We start from the raw sequence: 18,782 nt of genomic DNA on the forward strand, positions 1-18,782 counted from the left end.
TGAGTGTGAGAGTGTGTGTGTGTGTGTTGTAGTAGTAGTAGAAGTCAGCAATCTCTTGTCAGCATATGTTATAAAGGTTTCTCAAGCACATGGAAAGAGATCTTTCTCAGGAAAACTGTCAAGGCCAGCACACATGGGAAAAGTATTTCAGTGCTTAGTGCATAGTCTTGTAACTGTGACTGTTTTTATTTTATGGGGTCAGAAGAAATTAAATCACAAGACGTAGTTATGCTCCACATCATTATTTACCTGTCTTTTCTTCTTGAACTCTCCCAGGCAGCAGTATCTGTCCAAAGATCACTATAGTTCCACCCTGCTTGAAAAGCAGCACAACCGCACTGATTGATCAGAATGCATCTGATGAAGAGGCTCAGGGAATAAATGGGAAAACGCCAGCAAAACACTTAGCTGCAAGTCCAAAGCCACAAGGTATGCTGTTGGGGTTTTTTTGATCAAGTTAGATGCTTTGTTCATTGAAGAAAGTGACACAAAGGAATGATGATCACTCAGAAAGAGTTTTAAGCTATAAATTGAGGAATTGGGTGCATTTGTTTTTTCAGGAGAAAAGTCAGGCAGGGTTTCTACTCTGAAAATACCTTCTATATTTCCCTATTATGGCTTTTTTCATAAATTGTTTATATGTCCCCTTAATGGAAATGTGACCTCTTCATGTACTGTGCTTGACATACTACAGAGTCTAACTTACTATTTGCATAATAAATATGTAACAAATTAATATGTGCTTAGAAGTACTGTCAAAGTTGTCATGACTTTATAAATGTGAGAGGGTCTGTGAAACAGATCATTCTAAAACAGTGCTTTAATATACTTATCTAGAATGTGATTTTACAATATGAAGGAAGTGGGGCTTTTCAGGCTTCTTGGTAAAATCATCCACAAAAATTGAGTCCTTTCATCCAGGCATTCAGTGTCCAACAAGGGGAAAATTTTTAGTGATGAAAATCTCTAAATGCTTTGCTCAGTAACCATTTCATTTTATAAGTAAATTTCTAGTAAATGGTAATTAACTTTAAAAAGCCCAAAATTATAATTTTGATTTGATGATTGAGAGCAAGGTCTTTTGAAGTATAACACAAAACTATGCTACACTGGCTTAACCTCTAGTTTATTTCAAACGTATTCATTTATATCAAATGCTGAACATTCAATCAGGAAACAACACTAGGCATTTTCAGAATCACTATACTTTGAAAAAATCAATTTCTGTTTGGATTATTTGTATTTTCTTTGGTCTCTTTCCTTGTTCTTATGTTTTAAATTTTTCTGAAAGAGATCTTTAAAGGGAGGTTAGAATGGAGTCTTCCCAATCACAGGCTATTTTTCTTATTGTTCTTACTACTAGTTATATTGGTGATGGTATGAGATGTATGAGATGGTATGAGATGGTATGATGGCTGTCAAACAAGGTCAGATAATTGGAAATTCAAGTGAATAACTCATTGATGAGTTTATAACCTCAATCCTTGACCATATTCCTGTATAACATTTTGAATATGAAAACAGAAATTTTTCTGATCATGATTAAAGCCATTTTATTTGCACAATACAAAATTCCACCTTGCTCATTGGTTGTAAGGTGACCTCAAATAAAGTAAAAAATATAAGAAATAAATGCAATTCAATTTTATGTAATTCCCCAGATGAAAAGCAAGAATTTCATTATTGATAAAGAATGTTTTGGAAAGATGTATTGCATCACTTCATTGTTTTTAGTTCATTGAGATAAATTATAGCCGTGTTCTTTCTGAGCTGCTGTGTGCCAAAATAACTCTGCTCTTTAGGGAGAAAGCACCAACTTGCTACTTGTAGTTCTGTTGAAGTCTGTGTGTTGCTAGTTAAACATATGTGATTACTTTCTATCTTGAATATGGATTTATATATATATATATATATATATATATTTGCATAACAAAGGAGTATTTCCAGATATAAAATAAACAACATAGAGTATACTTTTTTCCAAAATAGTCTCGTTGTTTGGCCCTTTCCTGACCCTCTCCCTGCCCCAGCTAAACTTTTAGCTCCTCTATCACCCCTTAAATCTCACATTTAATCATCTCTTCTTTGGTTTTTCTCATTCATTACAGACTGGTCTACTTTTTAGCTCATCCATGTTTGTTTTTTTTCTGCTTTGTATACTACTGTATTCCCTGTATCTCACACACAGTGTCGCAGGCCTTCAGTAATCCTCACTGAGTGCATCTTGCTCTATCACCATGTTTCTTTTACTTTGTTTCTGCTGTTCTCTGTTTAAAACTTAGAATGTGTTCCATGTAGAGACTGTTGTGCTATGTCACTCAGTCATGTCCAAACCAAATCTTTATGACTCGGACTGCAACCACCAGGCTTCTCTGTCCATGGGATTTTCCAGGCAAGAATACTGGAGTCGTTTACCATTTCCTCCTTCAGGGGGTCTTCCCTACCCAGAGATTGACCCAGCGTCTCCCGAGTCGCCTGCATTTGTGGCAGAGTTTTTACCACTGGGCCACCTAAGAAGCCCATATATAGAGACCAGTGTCCTGAAATGAGGCTATATCTTGATATTGTCAGACCAGCTGCCAAATAGATCACTACTTATTGACTTGACTGATTGATAGTATTTCCCACCCTTTAGCAGAGAGAAGCCACTTTTCGTTTCTCCAAATCCTTAAAAACATTTGGGTGACTGAGGTTGGTTGAGAAATGAAGGTGATACCAGTGGGGACTTCCCGCTCAGACTGACAGATTATCACACTGATACCCTTATGCCCACTTCCTGGCAAATTCTTTATAAATTATGCATGATGCTGCTGCTAAGGCTTCAAGAGCCATTATGTAATTTTACTTCAGTTGAAGACTCTTATTCTAGATCAGTAATTCTCAACTGGAGATAATTCTGCAGGCCTGTGGCACCCACCCTACCGCTCACTGGTATTATCTGGAGACGTTTTGTTTTGCTTGCCACATTTGGGATTTGCTACTGGCATCTAGTACGTAGAGGCTAGGGATGCTGCTCAACATTCTACAATGCACAGGTCAGCCTTTTCCACCCCTCACTAACAAAGAATGATCTGACCTGAAATAGCATTAGTGTGAGAAACTGTGATCTAGATCCTAAAAATAGCTCATAATTAAATCTTGGACTTCCCAGGTGGCTCAGTGGTAAAGAATCTGCCTGCCAATGCAGGAGATGCAGGAGATACAGGTTCGATCCCTGGGTTGGAAATCCCCTGGAGGAGGAAATGGCAACCCACCCCAGTATTCTTGCCTGAAAATCCCATGGACAGAGGAGCCTGGCAGGCTACAGTCTATAGGGTAGCAATGCGTTGGGTGCATCTGAGTGCACACACACACCAATTAAATCATATTTGTTTGTCATGTGAAGTGCTAATAATATCATGGCTGCAATTTATTATGGTGGTTTTTAAAAGGAGAGAATATTTACAGCTTTTATTAGTAGTGATTATGTTGTAATATAGTTAGAGGTTGTTTTGCCTCAGAAAATACCCTAAGGCCTTGGGAAACAATGGTTTATTCTCTTCATACCAGTCCTACTAGTAAATCAAATTACTGAGCAACCCCAATTACTAAGTCTTTCTTGTTCACCACTTCTAATATTGGCCTATTTTCTGCTATACTAGACATAACTCAAAAGAATTTCCTTAGCAATTAAAGATAGTCTTACTTTTTCCCTTAGGAACTTTGATCCACAGCATTCTCCATAGTTAATTATTTTGATAAAGCCCACATACTGTCCCTTCTCAAACATTAAACTTTAATGTTTAAAATTTTTTCATCTTTGAAAGTCACGTTATTGTTTCAATAATTTAAGTAAATAATTTGATTTACTCAGTTGAGTAATTCACCTGTTTCTAAAGTAAAGCATTCTATGTATAATGCTTCATTCTTAACGTATGTTACAAATTTATAATGCTTTAATATATAGCCAGCTGTTTTTCATAGTAAGTAAAATAAGAGTAATAGAAACCTACTGGTAATCTGCAAATTTAAACTGGTGTAAAGGAAAAAAAAATGTTACCTTCCATTCCATTTCTACAGGGATCAAGCTAATATCCCACTAAATGTGTTCCCAGAGGAAAATTTGTGATAGAGAAAAACAGGGAGCATTCTTTGCTTTGGATATGCCATCCCCTAGATAGTAAGATACCTATCTAAGGAAAAATTTCAGTGACTCCAGATCCTTGAATCTTCCCTACAAAGAAAAGCATTAAAGTCATTACCTTAAGATATCTTTCGTTCTTTGTGATTCAGTTCAGTTCAGTTCAGTCACTCAGTTGTATCCAACTCTTTGCGATTAGTAGTAATCTTTTTGTACTTGACTACATGTTTTTCCCAGCAAAAAAAGCTCATATTTATCTTGGCCCCTTCCTTAACTCTTTGGAGCAGTTCTTCAGATCTATCTGAGAGGCTGTCTCCCTGCTATAGTCCTCAGTAAGGTCCCTGAATAAAACTTAACTCACAACTTTTCTGTTGCATATTTTTCTTTCAGTTGAGAGTGGCAAATACTTTTTCATTCTCCAATTATTTTGCATATTTGGAAATTTTTAATAATTAAATTTTTTTTGTTCTATTTAGTATCTGTACAATTAACTCTAGTGGAGCCCATTTTGCTTATCATCAGTGAGAGACCTCAAAGTTAACATGTCATTGCCATGTCCTTGACTAGACTACTGATCTCTCCAAACATTGCTTAACCTATTATGTGAGTAGTTATATAAAACTTGCATACAATTGAGCTCATTTCACATGCTAGCAAAATAATGCTCAAAATCCTTCAAGCTAGGCTTTAATAGTACATGAACCAACAACATCCAGATTTACAAGCTAGATTTAGAAAAGGCAGAGGAACCAGAGATCAAATTGCCAATGTCTGTTGGATCATAGAAAAAGCAAAGGAATTCCAAACAAATATCTACTACTATTTTATTGACTACTTAAAGCTTTTGACTGTGTAGATCACAATGAACTGTGGAAAATCCTTAAGAGGTAGGAATACCAGACTACCTTAGCTGTCTCCTGAGAAACCTGTATACAGGACAAGAAGGAATAGTTAGAACCAGACATGGAAACATGGACTGGTTCAAAATCAGGAAATATACAGTAGGACAAGGCTATGTATTGTTACCCTGCTTATTTAACTTATATGCAGAGTACATCATCCAAAAAGCAGGGCCGGAAGACTTACAAGCTGGGATCATGATTCCCGGAGAAATATCAATAACCTCAAATATGAAGATGATACCACTCTGATGGCAGAAAGTAAAGATGAACTAAACAGCTTCTTGATGAAGTTGAAAGAGGAAAGTAAAAAAGCTGGCTTAAAACTAAACATTCAAAAAACGAAGATCATCGCGTCTGATTCCATCACTTCATGACAAATAGATGAGGGGAAAATGGAAACAGTGACAGATTTTCTTTTCTTGGGCTCCAAAATCACTGCAGATGGTGACTGCAGCCACAAAAATAAAAGATGCTTACTCCTTGGAAGAAAAGCTATGACAAACCTAGACAGTGTATTGAAAAGCAGAGACATCGCTCTACAGTCAAAGCTATGGTTTTTCTAGTAGTCACTTATGAATATGAGAATTGGACCATGAAGAAGGCTGAGCCCTGAAGAATTGATGCATTCGAATTGTGGTGCTGGAGAAGACTCTTGAGAGTCCTTTGGAGAGAAAGGAGATCAAACCAGTCAACCCTCAAGTAATTCTACCTTGAATATTCATTGAAAAGACTGATGCTGAAGCTCTAATATTTTGGCCACCTGATGTGAAGAGCTGACTCATTGGAAGACACCCTGATGCTGGGAAAGATTGAGGACAAGAGAAGAAGTAGGCGGCAGAGGTTGAGATGATTGGATGTCATCACCGACTCAATGGACATGAGTTTGAGCTTGCTCTGGGAGATAGTGAAAGACAGGGAAGCCTGGCATACTGCTGTTCATGGGATCACAAAGAGTCAGACATGAGTTAGCAACTGAACAACAAGTATCAAAGAAGGTATGTTCACTAGTAAACCATAGATGAGAGAGTTATTTTGTAGTTCTTTAGACGCAGAATGATAAAGAGCACATTCACTCCCTCCTTTGCACATTCTATTTAGGAATACTGAAATTATTACTAATGTTAAACTATTTGGTGGGGAGGTGGAGTATTGTCCTGGTTTACTATTTTGGTATATATTTGTTCTACATGGAAAAATTTTCCTTAAAATGAACAAATATCACACTTGTTTAAGCCCCTTCCTTCTCAATGGTTACTATACTATTCTTTCCACCCCCAAATATTATTATATCTTAGAAAATGGTATCATTTTCATAAAAAGAAGCATGTCATTTTTTTCATTGGAATTTTGTTTGTGTTGATGGAGAAAGAGGTAGATTGTTATACCTATAGCACATTGTGTTATATATATGTTTTCCCTCCTCTCTGTAAGAATTGATTACTGAAACTGAAATGATGAAATCTAGGCCAGTAAGCATCACACAACTGTCAGCTTGCTGAGTTTATAAAAGAGATAAGATTACTGAAAACCAGGGTAACCAGCTCCAGGAAAAGGGTCATATAGTTAGAAGAAGACATGATTCTCCACCCATTTTCAGGAAGTTAGGAAAAGGATAAAAAAAAAAATGGAGATGATTCTGTTTGATTTATTGAAACATGTATAATTATATATTAGAAACATGTATAATTATATATTATTTTATCCATAATGTTAATTGAAGAGAAAAAGGATACTGTACTGGTTTTCAAAATTGAAGTATTCTTGTAATGATTAAGCATTTATGGCATATTATGTTTTCTCAGATACAGAATTTCTGACCTATTAGAGAAAACCTGTAGATTTTAGTATTTTGCAAATGATCTGTTCATATTCTGTTAATTGAGTGGAAGACTTATTAGTAAGCAGATTATATGTGGTATATTAATGCTAGACAACTGTTAATGTAGCAGTCTAAGTTCTGTAACCACCTTTTGCAGATTTATGATGAGAAGCAGTGCTAATAATGGAAAAAGCTAGAGTCTGGGTACCAGTTATAAAATCTGATCAGCCTTGTTACCCCAGGCCAGTAATCGCTTAAGCTCTCTAAGTCTTCATAGACATAGGAGGCAAATAATGATCTATCTCAGAGGTCTGTAAAGAAAAAAATTCGTCTAAGATCAAATGAGATACAGTGCGTTTGTTAACTGAGAAGATGCTTAAGTAATGCAACGTTATATTAATGTCATTTGTTGGCTTTTTTGTTGGCTTTATGTCTCACCTACTGCCTCTGGATTTTAGTATATCTTTTATCACTCATTATTAGAAAATCTCTTTTATAGCAAGCAGTGTATCTCTAGGAATTAGTTTCAAATTTAGTACTTTCCTTTCTCTGTTTAGAAAAAAATTTCTATGTCATCTCTAGTAGAGTTTGGAATGCCTTAGTCATATGTAGATCCATAGATGTTTACTAAAGCCATATTTTAAAATCACTTAAAATTAAAAGAACCTCTTGAATCTTGGATGTCGGACTTCTACAGGACACAGAACAAGTGTCCAAGATAGATAAAGGTCTCTTGGTTAAGGTTCAGCCCAAATTTGACGGATCTCTTAACAAAAATTTGGTAATGGTAAAGATTTTTTCAGCAAGAACACTAGGATTTTTTGCTTAGGAACAAATATCAGTGAAATATTGAATTCTATGAATTCTTTTTCTACAGTGCCTCCAAAGCCACTACACCTGCAGAATTTACCTTCAACCAATATTCACCAAACTCCTAGGCATAAAGCTTTATCTAGTGCAAAACCAAGGATGGAGGAAGTTAAACCTGCCTCTGCTTGTGTCTCAAAGGAAAAGCCCAGTAAGGTATCAGATCTCATCAGTCGCTTTGAAGGAGGCAGGTAAGAGCTAACTTACAATGGGAGAAAGCTGAGGGGAGACTAAAACTGATTTTTGAAAAAAATGTATGATAGAGATGTAGATTTAAAAATAAAAAATACAGTTTTTTATTCCATTAGGTGTGGTAGGCCTTTAGAAAGAGTGGATTTTTAAAATGCTAATCTTGCCCTTTTTGTTTTTTCATACTGTCCATGGGGTTTTCCAGACAAGAACACTGAAGTGGTTTGCCATTTCCTTCTCCATTGTAAATTGTCAGAATTCTTCACTATGACCTGTCTGTCTTGGGTCGCCCTGTCATGGCATGGCTCATAGCTTCATTGAGTTACACAAGCCCCTTAGCCATAACAAAGCTGTGATCCATGAAGGGGACAGAGGAGCCTGGCATGCTGTAATCCATGTGTTTGCGAAGAGTTGAACGCAACTTAACGACTGAACAGTCTTCCCTATGTGAATTGTCACTTATCATGTTTGTTTGCGTGCAGGGCCCTCTGCCCCAGCCTTCTCATCACTCAGCACTGTGCACACCTTGCTTCCTCTGTCTGTGTGCATCATTCCATGCGTTGTTGCTTCTTGTGGGCAGTCATTCCATTGGTCACTGGATATCTGGGTTGGAAGGGCAGGAAGTAATATCTGTCTGTTTCTCATTTCATATGCTTGAATGAACTTCTGTGGGCCTGTCCCATCTTTTCTTTCCATTTTATTTCGTATAGATCTGTATCCATTCAGTCTGTTTTCCCTTGCCCCATACACCTATACTGTTCTAGGTTCGTGAAGACATACTGGCAGTAGCAAAATTTATGTTAAATCTCTGTTTCTATTTATTAGATATAATTTTTTATTCTTTAGCTCTGTTTAAAAAAAGTAGCTGAAATGTATATATTGAAAAGATAAAAACAAACTCACATAAGTTACTTTTCTACTTATATGATCCTTAGTTGTTTTTTTTGTAGGATTTCCATCACTGATTTAAATAGAATTTTTTTTTAATTTATCAGAAGGATTTTATTGTATGTCACCAAAACTCTATATATAATTAAACAATATATTTAACTTCACTTTCATTCATGAAGCCAAATATTTCCATTTATTCTAGTGTAATATTTGGGAATGGTTATCCATTAGGTGATTTCATTTTTTATTTGCAGGACATGTTTTTATTTATGCAGTGAATCATAGCTTGGAAATGCTTTCAACATCTTCTAGAAATTGTGACCAAATGCAAAACTGTAATGCCCCTCATTTGTGAGACTATATTTAATAACAAATTCTGGAGAAAAGTAGTTCAGAAGCCTTTCTTCATTTTTTCACTCTTGATCAATTATGGAAACTTGTCATAATATTTAAATATCAACATTTCACTCTCTGAAGTAGAATTTTTAATACCTTTGCTATCATAAATTATAGTAATCTTTACTAGAAAAGATTGTTTTCTGTGACAAGTTGATTCTGTAGCACAAAGTGATGTGCCTCATGTTTGCAGATTCCCAGGTCCGTGTCCAGTGATTTAATAATAAAAGGAGGGGGGATGGGCCCCGACCCCAATTCATATTACATGCCAGAGCCTGTATCCTCAGATTTGGGTATAACTTTGGGAAGCCCCAGATGGGTCTCTAACTATCCCTTCCCCCCAGCAACCATAGGTTTGTTTTCTAAGTCTGTGGACAACCTCTGACTTTTATAAGACATTTTCCCCTACCAAATTTTTTCTTCCGTTCTTGTGATAATAAACTTCACTGTGTTTTTTGTCTCCTCTGACTGCTTTCTTACCATTTATTAGCCACATTACATTGGCCATGTTATCTAGGTTTCTTAAGCCTGTATTGTGGGGTCCCTTCTTTGGAATTATTTATGATATAGAACAAGATAATGTATGTAAAGGGCTTAATGTAGTTTCTGGCACTTAATAAATGTTAGTTGGTATTATTGAATTGCTGTTATGATCATCATCACAATTAGTTATTCTGTTGTTCCTCCACTTTTTATTGAGCACTGTCACATACCAAGTGCTGTGCTAAGAGGTGGGAATAAAGCAGAGAACAAGATGGGTACATTTTGTACCATCACAGAGTTTTGGTCTGTTTTAATTTTTTCTCATTAGGTCATAAGAATCTCTTCAAGACTGAAGTCCAGAGTTTTATATTTTTCCTTCCTGGAATCCTAGATTAAAGTACTATATTAGGAGAAGGCAATGGCAGCCCACTCCAGTACTCTTGCCTGGAAACTCCCATGGACAGAGGAGCCTGGTAGGCTGCAGTCCATGGGGTCGCTAAGAGTCGGACACGACAAAGCAACTTCACTTTCACTTTTCACTTTCACGCATTGGAGAAGGAAATGGCAACCCACTCCAGTGTTCTTGCCTGGAGAATCCCAGGGACGGGGGAACCTGGTGGGCTGCCGTCTATGGGACCGCACAGAGTCGGACATGACTGAAGCAACTTAGCAGCAGCAGCAGCAGCAGAAAGAACAAATTACCAATATAAAATTAGGTTTAATGTCTTATGCAGGCAAAAGTACTTGAAGCTGAAACTTTCTATTAACTTTATGCTAAATCTCTCTCAACCAATTGTGGATGAGAAATGGCATTACCACTGTATTAGTTTTCTGTTGCTCCTGTAACACATTACCATACATTAAATAAGCTTAGAACAAGACAAATTTATTATCTTTTTCTTCTGTTTGTCAGAAGTCTGACACAAGTGTCTCACTGGACTAAAATCAAGGTGTCAGCAGGACTCTAGTTTCTGCAGGTTCTAGGGAAGAATCCACTTCCTTGCCTTTTCTAGCTTCTAGAACCTGCCTTTTACAGCATGGCCTCTTCCCTCCATCTTCAGTGCCAACCATGGCAAGTCAGGTCCTTCTTAAACCATATCTCTATAACCTTTATTCTGTCATTGCATCTCTCTAGCCATAGCAAGGAAAATCCTCAGCTCTTAGGAACTCACGTGGTTTGATTGGGGCCACCCAAATAACCCTGAATAGTCTCCCCATTTCAAGATCTGTAACCTGAATTACTTTTCCAAATCCCCTTTGCCATGTCAAGTTCACAGGTTCTGGGATTAGGACATGGACATGTTAAGTGGGCCATTATTCTGCCTAACATAGCCACATTGGAGAGAGGTCTCTTTCCACTTGATAATGACCAATGACATATTCTTACTGATTTGAAAAAGCAACAGGAAACTACCAAATTCAGACAAACCTAGGCATCTTGTCCAGAATCAAGCAACATATCAAAAATCCTAAGTGTAACTTTTGAAGGAAGACATGGTATAGAGCCAGTGTTAGAGATTGCTTATTGTGTATCCAATTTGTATTTGGAGGTTAGTGTTAACAGTGTTGTAGCAATTTGCCCCTGACTTAAAATAGCGATCTTAATGAAATAATTATATTTTCCAAAACAAAAATGATTATTGGCATTGTCATATTGTTTATTGTAAATCTCTTCAGTGCATGGCTTATGGGAAAACAGGTAGATTCTCATAGCTGCTTCTGTATTCAGTCTATTGGAATATTTGTTTTCATTGACGTATAGGAAGAAAAATCCGCCCTCACAAAGATAGGTTGTCAGATATGTATTAAAGAGTACTTTAATAACCTTTAAAAAAAAGTACTATATTAATATTTCCACAGAAGCATTTCTGTATACTGGCAGTTAAACTTAAGCCTCTTTGAGGTGACATCTGATCTGAAACATGAATGATGGAAAGAAGTAAACCACACTGCTGACTTGGAAAAGACTGTCCTGGGCAGAGAGAATTCCAGCTTAGATATGCACATTTGCTTATTGGGTATGGGAACAGCAAAGTGACTAATATGACAAGAACAAAGTGAGTGAGGCGAGAACAGAATTTAATGAGGCAAGAGCTAGTAGGGGCTAGAGTATAGAGAATCTTGTATGTCGTGATTAAGATGCCAGATTTATCTTCAAGTGTTCAGGGAAGCCCTCACTCAGAGTTTGAGCTCTGTGGCCTACCTGGGGCTGGAGGGGATCTCTGTGGAAGCAGAAAGACCAGTTAGGATGCTGTGGCAACACATGCAGTAAAGTTTTTGAGAAATGTGTCCGCTTTCCAGAGACAAATAATCTTTGGTTTCTAACCTATTCATAAATTGAGGGCTGACTATACTTGTCTATAAAATGTTAAGAAAGTAAAAATCTTGGGATAAGGTGGCCTTATTAAATATATTCCTCACATCTAAGTCTTTACTAATTAACTATGTTAATAAACAACCCAAGGAAATGTTTCCAAACCTATAGGTAAAGCTCAGACTTATCGTCTTTATTTAAATGTTTGAGTGTAGATAACATCCTGAACAACTGAGAGCTACTCTACCAGTTTTTATCTAAGTTTCTAAAACCAAGGGGGACAGATATCTTCACTAAATATCCCTAAACAAATGGGATAAATTTGTTTTTATTCTAGAACTTGTCCATGCCAGCATTTTCATACTTCCTTTGTGTTTTATCTTTTAGCACTTTATCAAATTACAGCGATTTGAAAAAAGATTCTGCTATGAACCTAAATGCTCCTAGAACCCCAGGAAAGCATGGATTGACAGCCACACCTCAGCAGAAACTCCTCTCCCAGCACTCACCACAGAAGCAGGGAAATGGTACAGATCAATCTCAGGGTGAACAGACTTGTGTGGCAAATGGTATGGTAACAGCACAAAACCAGACGGAATGTGAGGAGGACAGAGCGGCCACTCTTAGCCCAGATACTCCTATTCAAACTTCTGAACCCTTGCCCGATACAAACTTAATGAATGGAGAAAAACAAGAAACAGCCACAGGCCCGGCATCACCCACAACAAATAACTGTCATAAAGATCCTTCTGACAGTAGCTGCAGGACTTTACATGCCAGCCCGGTGCTCCCACTGGAAGAAGAAAGGACAGATACAGAAGCCAAGGTACAAGAGAGGGAAAGTGAAGAAAGCCCCCTAGAACTGGAACAGCTGGACCAGCACCATGAGATGAAGGTAAAGCATAAGTAGGAGGACGCACTAACTATTCCACTACACTTTGAACTCTATTTTATAGCACTTATGTGTTGAAGAAGTCTGATCACCCTCACCACCAGTTCAGCAGTTTTCAAGCTCTAGCTGCTGATGCATGTTTTCCCTACTCTGTGAGAAGACACTTCACTTTTTCTTCTATATAATTTCTATTGATCTCTCTATTATGATTTCAAGATTCAGAACAGTGTAAAGACTTTGATATAGGAAAATCACAAACATAGTGTTTATATTTACATTAAAAATTGCTCCCCATCAACATATGGGCATCCCTAATAATAAACATAGGGCTGCATCCCTAATATTTATGATCTGAGTAACAGGAAATTATTTAATCCTGAAAATCATCTTAGTTCAGTAGTTCATTTATAGAAGAAAAAATAGTCCCGGGAAGCTTAAATGATGTTCCAGACTCACAGTAAAAGCCCAGACACCTTGTGCTTTGACACTCAGGCCAATATTGTGTCCTGATTCAAGAAGTCCCAAGCATAAATGCCTAATTGCAGTAAGTGTCAGTGAATGCAGCAGCCATGAGTGATGGGCTAAGGAGAGGTGAGACTGTGGCAAACTAGAAGTTCATTTCCTTTCTGAACAGAGCAGCAGTTTGATAAGCCACCTGAATGGCATTTCTAAGCTAATAAAGGGCTGATTTGCTGATGAAATAATATTCATAACCTACCTGTACTACAGCAGAAACTTTTATACCACTTCAGTAACAAGACCACTGCATTTGTATTCTTTATTTGTGCCAATTTAGTGCTTTGGGAAGATCAATAAATATGACTTTTACACATTGAAAATTTAGAATTTGAAATTCCAATTCCATTTGGAATTTCTTGGATCAGAGATGCAATATAAGCATTATTATAGAGTTCCCTGGAGTGGTGAGCTTATAATTCTGAAGACAAGGAAAAAAGGTTTCCATTGTTTAGTCTCTCTTTTTGATTATAAATAATAATCCAGTTAGGAGAGTTGAGAATTGAAAATTGGACAATTATAGGAAAATTTGTAAATAACAAATCCAAGTCCTAAATCTGTTTAGAATTTTTTTTTTTTATGATACTGTGTCTTAAGTGGCACTACCATAGGCAAAAATTCAAAAAGACTGATACTAAAATATTAGAGTAAAAATGATTGATTGATGTGTTCAGAACTTTAAAGTGAAATCTGTCTTATAGTTCAATTCACAGTGACCCTGAAAAATATCACATATGGGCAAAGTGCCAGAGGTTTAATTTTAAATGCTGACTCTGAAGCAAAGAAAGTTTAAATAAGGAAGTGGGTGGGAGAAAGTCATCCTTGGCAACAATATCTGAAACATTAAATAAACAGGACCATACAAGGTGAATCTCTTTACATCTCAGTATAGTAGTAGATTTTAGTGTCTCTGTGCTTAAATTACTTTGAACAGAAGAGAGTTTTAGAACCAAAGAACTCAAGACTCCTATCTGTCATTTTACAGTTGGGATGATGCCACCAGCAAGTATCAGTAAAACAGCAAGAACTGTTTTTATTAAGGGAAATATTTTAATTGATGATGATGTCTGTGGTTGCTGGGTACTACTTTTCTTCCCCCTGTCGTATATTATTATGTATACATTTTCATAGATGTATCTTGCATGGTTTGGGAGAGACTTAATTGGGCTTCCTATTACATTAGTGAAACATGTACATCTGGTCTTTCTCCTAATGGGCATTTAAGCAATAGTTGGCACATGCTATATGAAGGAAGAAAAATTAAATTTTCTCTTCAGAGCTATTGATTCAAACACTACATGAGTCCCCCATCTAAAAAGGACTATTAGGATTTAATTTCTACATGGTGACAATGTGCTCTCCTTTGTTGCTCTAATGCTTGTTACATTGCCTTTCCTTGTTCCAAAATGCAAAGATAAATGTTAGCAGTGTTAGGAGGATACATTTTATGTTAAGTGTTCAGTTCAGTTCAGTCGCTCAGTCGTGTCCGACTCTTTGCGACCCCATGAATCGCAGCACGCCAGGCCTCCCTGTCCATCACCAACTCCCGGAGTTTACTCAGACTCATGTCCATCGAGTCGGTGATGCCATCCAGCCATCTCATCCTCTGTCGTCCCCTTCTCCTCCTGCCCCCAGTCCCTCCCAGCATCAGGGTCTTTTCCAGTGAGTCAGCTCTTCACACGAGGTGGCCAAAGTATTGGAGTTTCAGCTTCAGCATCAGTCCTTCCATTGAACACCCAGGACTGATCTCCTTTAGGATGGACTGGTTGGATCTCCCTGCAGTCCAAGGGGCTCTCATATTTTACTACAATTTTAAAAATAAAAATTTTTTTGGTTAGTAGTATATTGTGGACCAAACAATTGGAACCAGGAAATGTTGTCTTTTTTTAATTGAAGTATTGTTGCTTTCCTGGAGAAGGGCATGGCAAGCCACGCCAGTATTCTTGCCTGGAGAATCCCCATGGACAGAGGAGACTGTCAGGCTACAGCCCATGGGGTCATAAAGAGTCAAACATGACTGAGCAACTAAGCACATAGTTGCTTTACAAGGTTGTGTTCGTTCCTGATGCTAATAAGTTGTTTCAGTCATATCTGACTCTACAACCCCATGGGCTGCAGCACGCCAGGCTTCCCTGTCCATCACCAACTCCCGGAGCTTGCTCAAACTTATGTCCATCAAGTCAGTGATGCCATCCAACCATCTCATCCTCTGTCGTCTCCTCCTCCTGCCTTCAACCTTTCCCAGCATCAGGGTCTTTTCCAGTGAGTCAGTTCTTCGCATCAGATGGCCAAAGTACTGGAGTTTCAGCTTCAGCATCAGTCCTTCCAATGAGTATTCAGGACTGATTTCCTTTAGGATGGCCTGGGTGGATCTCCTTGCTGTCCAAGGGACTCTCAAGAGTCTTCTACAACACCACAGTTCAAAAGCATCAATTCTTCTGTGCTCACCTTTCTTTACAGTCTAGCTCTCACATCCATACATGACAAAGCTGTGGAAAAACCATAGCTTTAATTAGATGGACCTTTGTTGGTAAAGTAATGTCTCTGCTTTTCAAAATGCTGTCTAGGTTAGTCATAGTGTTTCTTCCAAGGAGCAAGCGTCTTTTAATTTCATGGCTGCAGTCACCACCTGCAGTGATTTTGGAGCCCAAGAAAATAAAGTCTGTCACTGTTTCCATTGTTTCCCCATCTGTTTGCCATGAAGTGATGGGACCAGTATGCCATGATCTTTCTTTTTTGAATATTGAGTTTGAAGCCAGCTTTTTTCACTCTCCTCTTTCACTTTCATCAACAGGATCTTTAGTTCTTCTTCACTTTCTGCCATAAGGGTGGTGTCATCTGCATATCTGACGTGATTGATGTTTCTCCCAGCAATCTTGATTCCAACTTGTACTTCCTGCAGCCCAGCATTTTGCGTGATGTACTCTGCATGTAACTGAAATAAGCAGGGTGACAGTATTTCATACAGCAAGCCAAATATAAGTGTAAAGCTGTGTACTTTTTAAGATTAACGTTCGTATAAATAATAGATCTAATGTTACTCTCTTCTTCCACCAAAGATGAAAGAAATCATGTAATGAAGTAGATGAGTAGATGAAGATGGTATCCAGAATGTGGAGATTTATATAAACATGAATTTTTTAAAAACATACATATTTATTTCTTGCTTATTTCCTGTTTTTTAATTGCCACTTTACTACTTTTTTTATAAACCTTGAGGATTTATAACTTTTGAACATACTCAAAAACTAAGATAATTATCTCCTGGGGGAGGAAATATGATAGAGAATCACATTCAGAAGTAAATTGCAAACAGAAGACCAGTGGTGTAATCCAAGTTAATTCCCCTTTCCTATTTTTCCTTCAGTTTCTTCTAATTGTAATTCTTAAAATTGTTGATTAATTTATAGAGTGTAATATGAGTTATCAGTTTTCTGAGAGTTAAAACATAATGCTTACATAGGTTATCCATTTCTTATGGACTACAAGTTCTTTTATAATCAAGCTTTATTTTAAATTAATTTTTATTAGAGTATAATTGATTTACAGTGTTATGTTGGTTTCTGCTGTACCCCAAAGTGAATCAATTATACATATCCATATATCTATTCTTCTTTAGGTTCTGTTCCCATATTTAGGTCATTACAAAGTATTGAGTAGAGTTCCCTATGCCATACTGTAGGTTTATATTAGTTATCTATTTTATATATAGTAGTGTATATATGTCAACCCCATTCTCCCAATTTATCCCCATTCCCCAATAAAACTTTAAATTTCTTTTGGTTCACATCTTGAAATATAAGGAGACAGCTTTTGTGGTCTTGTTAGATTTGAAGACAAGTAGAAAATTACTCCTATATTTCTTCTCTTGCCCAATCAGCTTTTAATTCCAAGAAAGTGAAAGGCAGCACAAACAAATTATCCAGTTTTACTAATCAATATTTCATTGTTGCTAGTATTATAATGAAGGTTCCAACTAAAGTTGTAGGCATTTAAAAATGGTGCGTAGGATAATGGACAAGTTTCCCCACTAACCATGTGGGTTGTTCATAAAAGTCTTGTGGATAGATTTTCATTATTCATTTAGAACTGATGGGAATCTCAGAAACTTGTTTACGTTGTGGTGACTAAACAGTATGTTGTAAAGTTCTAAGAAAGAAATGAGGAAAAGTGAACTTCAGAGAGCCTATACCTGGAAAAAAACATATGTCTACTATTGTTCACTTTAAAAGTTCAGTATGCAGGATTTACATTTCTAGGTCCTGGAGACAGAAATGAATAAGGCAGGCCCTTTCCACAAAGTCTGTCTGCTGAGGGGAGAGAGACATGAGTAAATCACCACAATGTGGTATAATAAGGGCTTAGGAAACACTATGAGAAAACAGCCGTGCCTGGAGGATAGCTGGTGAGGGGAAGGCTGCTAGCATGACTGGACTTGAAGGAGCAGTGGGAGGTACTGGTAGTCCAAAATAGAAGGGAACAGGGGGATAAGGAAAAGGAGTGCATCTAGGCTGAGCACAGGGCTGAGAGTAGAAACAGGAGGGTAGTTGCCATGTCTAGGGATTTTTCTGGCCTCATAATAGAGGCCAGAAGGGCTAGTGAAACGAGTGTTGGGGTAGAAGGATAGACTTAACAAGAAAATATAAGCTAAGGATAAATTGCAGTGGGTTTGTGTGCCTACGTTGTATTTTTTCCCCCTGAAAGCTCTGGAGATTTTTTTTTTTTTTGAAGATTTTTTTAAAGTCTGAATAAAAATTAATAATCCTCATAGAAAATCAAGAAAATGCTTACTGCATTGAGAATACAAAATCCCCTGGAGAAGGAAATGGCAACCCACTCCAGTATTCCTGCCTAGAGAACCCCATGGACAAAAGGGCCTGGGGGTCTGTGATCCATGGGGTTACAACTTAGCGACTACACCACAACAACCGTAACAACAAACCCACAATCAGGCAGATTATGATTCAGGGAAATACCTTTTCATGAAAATGTGGCATAAAATGGAGAATTAAGAGACCTAGCAATGTGGAATGTAGAGTTTTGTAAGAAATTAAAATGTGAGTATAGAATAATAGTTGTTAATATTCAAACAATAAAGTCCATGGCTAAAGGAAAAAAAAAAAAGAGGAATACAAAATCACTTATAGTTCTACCACCTAGAGAAACGTGTTTTGATATCTAACTTATTTGCATTTATTGAAGTGCTTTGATATCTAGCATATTTTTCTCAGCTGATTTGAAAAAAAAAATTCCAATAGCATAATATATGGTCATCCTGCATCCTGTTTTGTAGGATAGGTGTTTTCCCATGTTATTTCAAGCTTTCCATAAGCCTAATACTAGCTGGTCTAAGAGGCATTTAATTAAAGCATGGAAGTGACATGATTGTACAT

General features: G+C 37.2%; 1 protein-coding gene across 3 annotated transcripts in view; it reads left to right on the forward strand.

The window, feature by feature from the left end:
* The window catches only part of FGD4 (FYVE, RhoGEF and PH domain containing 4), a 238,296-nt gene that overhangs the window by 158,821 nt on the left and 60,693 nt on the right, over window positions 1-18,782 (forward strand). For all 3 annotated transcript variants that reach the window (XM_020911005.2, XM_070453910.1, XM_070453909.1), the window contains exons 2-4: window positions 277-429; window positions 7,719-7,899; window positions 12,369-12,876. In XM_020911005.2, coding sequence (XP_020766664.2) covers window positions 277-429; window positions 7,719-7,899; window positions 12,369-12,876 — 842 coding nt within the window. The remainder of the gene's footprint in view (window positions 1-276; window positions 430-7,718; window positions 7,900-12,368; window positions 12,877-18,782) is intronic.

Source organism: Odocoileus virginianus, chromosome 23, assembly GCF_023699985.2.
Source record: "Odocoileus virginianus isolate 20LAN1187 ecotype Illinois chromosome 23, Ovbor_1.2, whole genome shotgun sequence".
Classification (NCBI taxonomy): domain Eukaryota; kingdom Metazoa; phylum Chordata; class Mammalia; order Artiodactyla; family Cervidae; genus Odocoileus; species Odocoileus virginianus.